The sequence below is a fragment of the Camarhynchus parvulus genome, chromosome 6 (genome assembly GCF_901933205.1).
Source record: "Camarhynchus parvulus chromosome 6, STF_HiC, whole genome shotgun sequence".
NCBI lineage: Eukaryota > Metazoa > Chordata > Aves > Passeriformes > Thraupidae > Camarhynchus > Camarhynchus parvulus.
The window spans coordinates 35,374,057-35,383,886 of NC_044576.1; the positions used below are offsets into that span (position 1 = coordinate 35,374,057).

Genomic DNA, 9,830 nt, shown 5'->3' on the forward strand with positions numbered 1-9,830 from the left:
GCTTCTCTGCCCTGCCCTCCCTTCCCCTGCTTTGTTTTACAGACTTGGGATAGCTTGTCTTGGTAGTCGCTTTGCTTCTTGCTAACCTCCTGTCCTCATACTCACATTAGGCTTCCTGATGCAACTTCGGAAGATAATCTTTGATAACTCTGCATTTGAATTGCATGGTTTCTGCCCCATCCTGTATCTGATAGTAGGAGGGTCTCTGATTGAGAGGAGCAGTCTCTCCTCTTAGTCTACTACTGCACCTCATGCTTGTTTGGGTTAAGATTTAATAAGCTTCAAGTGAGCATATACAAACAGCATGTTTGCCTCTAATACTTACAGGGTGAAATTGCAAGTATCCTTCAGAGACTGTATTGTATAGATTCCACCAAGTCCAGTTGTTGTTCTGAAGTGTAGTCATGTTCTACTAGTCTTTGTGACTGAACCATTTTGAAACCCCTTACTCAGTGTTCTACTTTTAATCACAGAAAATTTTGATTTTTGTGTCTTAATTCTTGGTATTTTTTTCTTTTCATCTTTTCAAACCAGATCAAAACCTTTCTTTTAATCTTATGCCTCTTTACTTAAATAAGTTTATTTGTTTAGTTTCTTTTCATGATAGTGATCTGAAGGGGCAGATAGAAGGTACTTTTGAAAGCCAATCAGATGGCTTTTTAATGTCTAATTGTTAAAAAGACGCATGATAGTTATGTAAGGCAGACTTCCCAGACGGTTACACTTCAATGTGTTTTTCTAATGTGTTTCTTGTTTTCAATATTCTTTTCAAATGAGGTAGGTTATCAAGCGTTTTGATTATTATTACCTATTTGATACTAGAAGGGGAAAGATGTATCTGGCTGGTTATTTTATGAATCAGGATCTAAAGTGTGCCACCAAGCTAACTTCTTATTAGATGTGAACCTGGCTAATTTTGACATCAGCATCTCAACAATATACAATAGACGCTCTAATGAGTGTACGTTTGGTGAATATACATACAGGTGATGATAATGATACATATAATCTTTCCCAGAAGACAGTAATACAGCAAAATAACTTAAAATACTGAGTTTGTTTATTCTAAAGAGAATAAACTCACCTCTGGAGAGGAGGTGATTTTGTTTTCCAAAGGAGTGCATGCTTTTAAACTTTTTTTAAGTAGGTGGACAAATTATGAGGCCATAGTGAATGAAGTTGGAACGAGGAATACAAAAAAGAATACAAAAGTAAAATAAGTTTTGAAGAAGAGCTTTTTGCATGGGATGTACTCCGAGGTAGAAAGGAGCAAAACCCTCTTGCGTTGCTGGACTTAAATGGGTGAAATCTAACACCTTGAACAGAAGAGCAGCAATATCTATCGGTTTCTTCTGGTGATAAACATGGAACCAAAGATGATGCTGGGCCTATTGTCTCAATTTTTTTAAAATTTTTGCTTAGAGCAACTGTTGTCTGTTTATGACTCCTGTTTTAGACAGCATGATGAAAATATTTTTCCTGTTCATAGGAAGAGCTTATTTACCAATCTCTGCTGGAATGGTTAGAGACAAGAGTTCTTGCAGCTAAAGTTATTCTCCTTGGGGTAATTGCCCACACAGCTGTGCAATTCATAATGAAGCCCTATGTCCATAGTTTCTTCTGACTTGTTCACTGTAGTCTCTCCATCGCAATAGTACCCTGAAAACTCAAGTTTGTTCTTGAAATTAGCATATTTACTTTCTGGAGTTAAATGTGCTGCTACTTGTAATGGTTTTTCAGAGCCATGAAAGGAAAACTAGATTAATATTGAGTAAATCAGCTGAACAAAAAATCTTGGTTTTATTTTATGGGTGTTACTCTGACAAAAGAACCAGAATACATTTAAAGTTGTTTTTTTTTCCCAATAATAAACTCCTTTGACAGGTGTCTGCTTTGGCCATAGCCAGTGGAAATGGCTTACTACTTAAAGGAGGGAAAGAGGCAGCACATAGCAATCAAATCCTTCATCATCTGACACAAGAAGCACTCTCTATTCATGGAGTCAGAGATGCAGTGCAACTGGTAAGTGCCTAGAGTTAGATCAACTATTTCTTTGCTATGGTTTGTATAAGAAGTGTGGGCAAAACCTGAGAGGTAAAACTGTAAGCTCTTTGTATTGCAACTACCACAGGTGAACACAAGAGAGGAAGTAGAAGATCTCTGCCGTTTGGATAAGCTGATAGATCTCATCATTCCACGTGGTTCATCACAGCTAGTCAGAAATATCCAGAAAGCGGCTAAGGGAATCCCAGTGATGGGTCACAGTGAGGGGATCTGTCATGTGTATGTTGACACGGATGCCAGTGTTGAGAAGGTCACACGAATAAGTAAGCTGTGGGACGGTGACTTGAATCTCATGGGTGTAATTGAACTTTGGAGTATGCAATGTAGTTATGGTAATTTATAATTTATATATTATCCAAAAATCTGTGTTGTAAATGCTATGTAACTAATTATGTACTCTTAAACCTCAGTCAGAGACTCAAAGTGTGAATATCCTGCTGCCTGTAATGCTCTGGAAACTCTCTTAATTCATCGAGACTTGCTGAGAACCCCATTGTTTGATCAGATCATAGACATGTTGAGAGTAGAACAGGTTAGTCACTCATATTTGTGTTTTGTTTTGTGGTTTTTGTCTGTTTGTTTTCTAAAACTTTAGAAGCATTTGGTCTGGCTGGCGTAGCCCTGTTTCCATGGCACAACATTTTAGTTACCCACATGTGTCTTTGTACATGTCAGTGAACTTTGGTTCTCCAGACAGCATCAAGTGTTTCTGTAGAAATGATCTGAAAGCAGCTTATTCAGTACAGCTACAGGCGATTAGTGGGATACCTTTATTATATACTTCCTTGTATATAGCAAAAATAATCTTCTGCCATAAAACCATATACACAACCTTTCTCTACCTTTTCAAATTCAGTCAGATGCAAAGCCTTGTCTTCCTGAATCTATTAATTTAGCTTCTTACCCAAGTGAATTCCCTTCTATTTTCATCCTTTCTGAATTTACTTCATGTGTGTGTTTTTTAAAATTTTCCTCTTGGATGCCCTTTGTTTCCACCCATTTTCCCTCCTGGTATGTCAAAGGATATCAAAAGGCCAGCATACTAATTAGTTGTCTAGACACAAGCAATGTTTTTTCAGCAACGATAGCAGAGATGCATCAGGAAGAAGTATCCATGAAGTAGTATGAATTGCAAGGGTTTTCACACAGCACTGTATTTGACAAACAGAGTGCACAGGCGGTGATTAATGGAGGATAGAGAGGTCATATGTTTTGATGCTATTAAAAGGGTTGTAGTAAGAGAAGCTGGTAAGTAGTCAAGGAGCAAGTTCTCAATGTTTGGGGCTCTTTAATGTCTAGTTTAGTTGTTTCTTGGGAAGGGTAGAATGCAAGGTAGATGTTTGTATTTTGGATGGGAGGAATATGTGTACCAGTGCATTTCCACCACCAACCCTAACTGATCTCCTTATACAGTGGGGAAGATATTGCCTTTGTCTAATCTAACCTGACAACAAGAAATATGCAAATATTGGGCAGGATTATGCAGTTAAAGTAGTTCATAGTTGCACAAGAAAATGCTGGTTTACAGATATTGCCTTAAAAGCCTTCATGTTTAGTAGACTTATGCCTTATTTCCCATTATGCTTCTCTTGTCAAAATTTCCTGTTTGAATGGAAGTCCATCTGCATGGAATTTCTGTGCTGTACCTGTTCTAAATTATCTCTCATTGTTTAGGTGTTTTGGCAGAGGTTGATAATGTGTTAAAATTTTCTTTATAATAAATGAAAAATATCTGTGTGAGGTTTTTTGGTTTTGGACCCAGTAACTCCTTTGTGTCTTAGATGTGCTTCAGAGATGGCTGGTATCAATTTATAAAGTAAAAGGATAAGAGTCATTCAAGATCTGAAGGCTTCTGTAGGTGCAAACTTGGAAGCATTCCTTTCGTTATTCTCTGCATTGCAGTTGCTGTCTTAAAACAAAGGCTGGTGTCAGTATTTTAGCTGTTTTCCTGGCAGTGCTGTACTGGCCTTTTCTGCCTAGGAACTAAGTGATGCAATTGTTTTAAGTAATTTCAAATGAGTCCTGAATTAGAGGTTGTCATGGTAGGTAGCCAACCTAGCATGTAATTTGTTGTACCTCGTAGCTAATTCACCTATGTGCCAAGTTTCCCAAAGTGTAGGTGTATTTTTCTTACACTGCATGCATGTTGTGGAATTAATTCCACTCAGTGTCTAAGCACCATCCAGCTGCCTGCTTGCTCTCCCCTGCTCCAAGTGGGACAGGAGGAGAAAATTAGAACAAAACCAAGGAAGCTTGTAGGTTGAAAGATAGCTTAATAAGTGAAGGAAAGATGAAGAAGAAAGGGGACAAAGAGGAGGAAATAATCCAACAAAAAAGTAAACCCTGAAACAAAACTAAAAACCCACCAGCAACACCCACAAGACTTGCTGTCTGCCACAAAAAAACCAATGCCCCCCATCCCGTCTCTTGGGCAATGCCTACCTTCTTCAAAAACCCCCTCCCCTCAGTTTGTATTGCAGTACATGACATTATACAGTATGGAACACCCCTTTAGTCAGTTCTGGTCAGCTCTTGGCTGTGTCCCCTCCCAAATTCCTCCACACTCCCAGTCTTCACACCAGGGGCACAGAGTTGGAACTGGAGGGAAGAGAGAACCTTGATGTTGTGCAAGCTCTGTTCAGCAACAGCCAAAACATTGGTGCGTTTTTAACACTGGTTTAGTCAGAAGTCCAAAACATAGCACCACAGGGACTGCTATCCATCCCATATTGAGTACAAGAAGCTACACTTTCACCTGAAAGGCTCTGGTATGGTCAGTAGCCACAAACAAAATGTTTCTGGTGTTGCAGGTGAAGATTCATGCTGGCCCAAAGTTTGCATCTTACTTGACATTCAGTCCTTCAGAAGTGAAATCTCTGCGCATAGAATATGGGGACCTGGAATGCTGCATTGAGGTGGTGGACAGCGTTCAAGAGGCTGTTGAACATATCCACAAGTATGGAAGTTCCCACACGGATGTTATTATCACAGAGAATGGTTAGTGACCTGGCTCCTTCTTTAAGCTGCTGTTTTGGTTTGACTGCTAATTCCTGGTGTTAGTGCAACTAACTACATACATTGTAGTAGTCCGTCCCTTGGGTCTGTGCCAGTTCAAAACCTTACTAGAGCTGTGCCAAGACAAAGGCTGACTCTCCAACCAAACCAAGCCCAGAACTTCTGTGAATCAGCTGCAGTTAAGGTCACGTTGATCTGTGGCTGGCCAGTGTGAGTCAAGTAGGCTTCTGTTTCTATACTTCTTGCTGAGCTTAAATGCTTGTCACTAAAAGGCATGCATTCGATACCATAACTACTGCCACAGGACCTGGTGAACTAGTGATTTATATTGGAAGTAGAGTTGCTCTTGAAAGTCTGTCTTGTTGCTAAGGGCTACTGACCTCCAAGTTGCTTATGTGTGGCATTTCTGCTTAGTAGTTCTCAAATAGTACTTGCAATAGCAGTTGAGTTTAGGATTTCTCGGTATTTGGAACAATTCCATGTTTGAGACTAATGGAGAGCTGACTGTAGCTTAACTGTCTCAAAATGCTGTTCAGGGCAGCTGTTCTTTCTCCTTGGTCATGCAACTAAATCTGTCTTAAACTAAACTGAATGGAGTTAGAATTAGACATCTTTTTGCTTGCTTCTAATCTTTGTGTGCTTATTCTAAGATTTGCAGTTGTGTCTAATTGATAACCGTACTGGGAGGAAGGTAAAAATGAGCATGGCTTAGCCCAGGCTGTTTAAGTACTGTCTGATAAGGTCACACGTTAAAGTTGTATTGTTACGTATGTTCACTGTTTTATGCAGTGTTTATTGGCATACATGATCATTCTGTATGTAATGGATTTCATTTTTCTCTGCCTCTTTCCCAGAGAAAACAGCAGAGTTCTTCCTCCAGCATGTGGACAGCGCTTGTGTTTTCTGGAATGCCAGTACCCGATTCTCTGATGGCTATAGGTTTGGACTTGGTAAGAGGATAGATATTGTAGGGTTGTGACTGTAGAATTTTATGGTGTGTGAACAGTGTGGCAGTATGAATCTTGAAAGATAGGATTAGTCTCTTATCTTACTGTCTAAGAAAAGGTTTTCAGGAAAGGTAGTGTACAAAAAGTTGAAGCCTAGAAATTTCATCCACACAAAGGTATTTTGGATCCTTTGAAGCGCTATTCAATTGCAGTAAAGTATGCTGCATGTGTATAGTGATAGAACAATGGAATACAGGATGTGAAACTGCTGAACAGCTTTCCTTTTGTTTCTCCTTCTAACAATCTTGTAAAGAATGCAATGCTTCAGTCCTGCTGGGAAGATTGAGGTGCTGTCCAGTGTGTGAGTCCTGCTGTGTTAAGGAATGAAGGGTAGGAACTAAACTGAGTATCAACTGATTAAATAAACAGGTGCAGCTACTGTGAATTGCAGAAGATAAAGGAAACATTCCTTGAAGAGGTAGAAAATCAGAAGTCTCGACTACACGCTATTACTGTGTTAGCTGGAACAGTGTTCCATGTGACTGAAAAATTCCAGTTAAGGTCTTCCCATATGTCCTCAATGTGATAAAAAAGGATGTAAGATCATAATCTTTACTAGTTTAGCTTTTTTTCTTGTTTGAAGGATTATGCCCTTAGACCAGTCTTAAGAGCAATGTAGGAGATACCTCTCTCTCTCTCTTGCATCTTTCTTTCTGAAACTAACTGTATTAGCCAGAAGCATTACAATTTATAATGTAATAGTTAATCTCCTCAAGCTTCTCTGTTGGGGAAATAGAACTGGTATTTGGAGAGGAGCAAAGAGAAAATGGCAGGTCCCTGAAAGGCAGGCAGATTTTTCTACTTTGAGGTTCAAAAACATTTAGTATGAAGTGGACATCATCAGAGGATTAACTACCTTTATTTTGGGTGTTTCCTACAGGTGCTGAAGTGGGAATTAGTACTTCGCGTATCCATGCACGTGGACCAGTGGGAATTGAAGGACTCTTAACAACGAAGTGGTTGCTGAGGGGGGACAATCATGTTGTTTCTGAGTTTTCAGAGCATGGGAGCATGAAGTATCTTCATGAAAGCCTCCCTCTCCCTCAGAGAAATGCCAACTGAAAACACTGGGGAGAAAACCCAGGATATAATTATTTCCTGAAGTTGTTCAGGCTTCAGGATAATCTCTGAAGCTGAAGGAGTTTGTTTTTCATTGTCAGAAACATTGTCCTTGGTCATTTTGCAGTGCAATGAATACAAAATTATCCCATCAATGAGAATTCTCCCCCTCCTGCCCCTTTCACTTTCCTTAGACAGTATCTGCAAACTGATCTCACTTCTCCCAAAGACAGAATTTTTCAAATCATATAGGTAACATAAAGATTTCAGTATCGACTACATTACTTTTTTATCACAGTGCTCTCTGTAGCAAATATGTTTGTTGGTGGAACTTAATTTTTTTTTTTCCTAAGTTTCGTTTTATTCGAGTATCTGTTCTGGAGAACAGACTCAGTAGTTTTGGTTTTGAGGGTTTTTTTCTTCAGTCTTAGGATCATGGCATCTCTTGAGGGCCGGAAAGCTTTATGCTTAATTTCTTTGTATTTGATCAGTCTTGAGATAGGGGGACAGATGTTCCAAATGTATAGTAAACTTTTGACCAAGAAACCTTTTATATCTAATTCTTTGTATTGTTGGCTATTGTAGATAAAAAACATTGTCTGCTACATTAATTTTGTTACTTATTTGTACCAAAGGTTTATTTTCCTTCGGTTTATATAAAACTTACTCCAACAGCATTTTGGTCGTGGCTTGACCAGAATGAAGCTCTCCACTTGCACAAACACTTCTCATGGTGCACTGCAGCCCCGCCACACGGCTGGCAGCCAGAGCTCCCCGATGGCTGCAGGACATCCCGCTCTCAGCTGGGGGGTCCCAGTGTGCTACTGCCCCATCAAGACGCTGTTTCCTTTCCTGCCAGCTGCTCTCCGCTGCTGTCCTGGCATGGGTGGTGGACGCACCGTGCTTGGGATCTGGTGCTGCTGCACCCCTTTCTCCAGTCACAGGGGCATCACAATAGGGCGCAGGGTGCATCTCCCCTCTGAGCAGATGCCGTAGGCTGCTGGACATGGGTGAGGCGAGTGAGATGCCTCGGTAGGTGTGGATGGCTCTTGTTCTCTGAAGGTGGCACGGCAGGAGAGCTCATATTGGCATCGGAGGGTTGCAATGCAGAGGCTACAATGGGGGTTTTGCCTGGTCATGAGGGCCGTGGTGCTGTCATGACCACGGTCAGTGTGTGCAGTCAGCCCCAGGTGCACGGACACCCAGCAGTGGGTGGGCCCCAGAGCAGGGCAGTGGTACTGAGGCTCCCCTGCCTGGGCTTGCTGGCGAGTAGCAAGGAGAATAGCTTAAGAACCCCATCCCTCCAAAGTGAAGGTGAGGGAAGGGGGGATATCTCTGTGGAGAGGGGGCAAAGTTGGGAATTGCAGGGACGGGTTTAAAGTCAGTGTAGGGGACAGAGATGTTCAGGAGCAATTCCCTTGGAGCAAGTCAAGGGAGCAGGTTAGTTCTCAACAGGATGTGAGAACTGTGCCAAGGAAAGCAATTCCAGCATGTGTCTATGTTGTATAAACTCTGTTAGTCTGTATTCTGCATTGTACACTGTACCTTCCTCGGGTCTTGATGTCTCCATAGCCCTTAGTGATCACTAGACACCTTAGCCTTCCTGCAAGTCACAAGTGCATTGCCATATCAGCTTAGTGCCTGTCAAGCCTTTCTTGTCTTGCAATTCCAGCTTAAGGTGTGGATCTGTTTGGTGTCCATCACATTGTAGATGTTTCTGAGCAGTCATCCCTCACAGTGGTGAGCCAGGTAGTGCCTTCAGTTCCGTTTCTGTGAGGTTTTTATTTGACAGAGTTGTCTCCAGGGACTGCATCCCCATGTCCATAACAGTCTTTTGTTAAAGCTTGGCTTCTTGCTCATCCATCATTCTGCTTTTGATGGCTCTCATCCACATCTCTGCTGATGGCCGCAGCAGTCACCACTTTCCACGGCTACTGTAGAGCACCTGCACTGTCATGGCACTGTTGGACCTCTCTGCTGGTGGGTGCCGTATTCCCTGTGGAAGTCATTGTTGCTTGTGCACTTATCGCATCTCACAGTCACAGTGCTTGCGGTGTTGGGTGTCTGTGTCATGGTAGGAGCTGCCCTGCCCAAGGGTGTAGCAAGACTAAAGACAGGGTAGCACAGCCTCAGGGTGGTGTAATAAATAGTATGTTGATCTATGTAGGTACTTTGGTCTACTATGTAGACCATACGGTTCGTCTCTGGGCTGTAGACAGCAGGTGCAGTTATCTTTGTCTTTTGAGGGTGCCAGGCTCTGGCCTTCAGTGAGCAGTAGTGGGTATGGTAGTGGAGTGGCTGGGTCTTGAATGTGCCTTGCCTTTTACAGGTGGGGCTCAATATCTGGGTTCTTGGGTTCTTTTAGCTGTGTTAGCATAGAGTAAGCTAGAACTGGACAAAGTCAATATTTGATAGACCTTTACTTGTCATGGATTTCAAAAACAAAATGTGAATTTGAGTGCTCAAGCATTTCTAATGAATTTTTAAACCCTACGGGCTTTTAGTTAAGGTAAAAACTCTACTCCTTTTAACTGCCCACTTGCTGGATGAATTCTTTGGTCATATCCTGGAATTTTATCTTTCAGGGTTTGGAAAAAAAGTTAAAAGCCTTACAAAAAAGGCCTTGTGTTGAGTGTGAGGGCATGAGAGCACTGATCAGGTTTTATTTAACTGTAAAGATTAACC

The 9,830-nt window shown here is 41.4% G+C and overlaps 1 protein-coding gene across 6 annotated transcripts in view; it reads left to right on the top strand.

The window, feature by feature from the left end:
- ALDH18A1 (aldehyde dehydrogenase 18 family member A1) overlaps window positions 1-9,776 on the top strand; it is a 34,677-nt gene extending 24,901 nt beyond the window's left edge. For all 6 annotated transcript variants that reach the window (XM_030950675.1, XM_030950677.1, XM_030950674.1 and 3 more), the window contains 6 exons: window positions 1,885-2,022; window positions 2,132-2,327; window positions 2,475-2,596; window positions 4,875-5,061; window positions 5,934-6,029; window positions 6,967-9,776. In XM_030950675.1, the coding sequence (XP_030806535.1) occupies window positions 1,885-2,022; window positions 2,132-2,327; window positions 2,475-2,596; window positions 4,875-5,061; window positions 5,934-6,029; window positions 6,967-7,148 (921 nt within the window). In that variant the 3' untranslated portion in view covers window positions 7,149-9,776. The remainder of the gene's footprint in view (window positions 1-1,884; window positions 2,023-2,131; window positions 2,328-2,474; window positions 2,597-4,874; window positions 5,062-5,933; window positions 6,030-6,966) is intronic.
- Window positions 9,777-9,830: the final 54 nt, after the last annotated feature.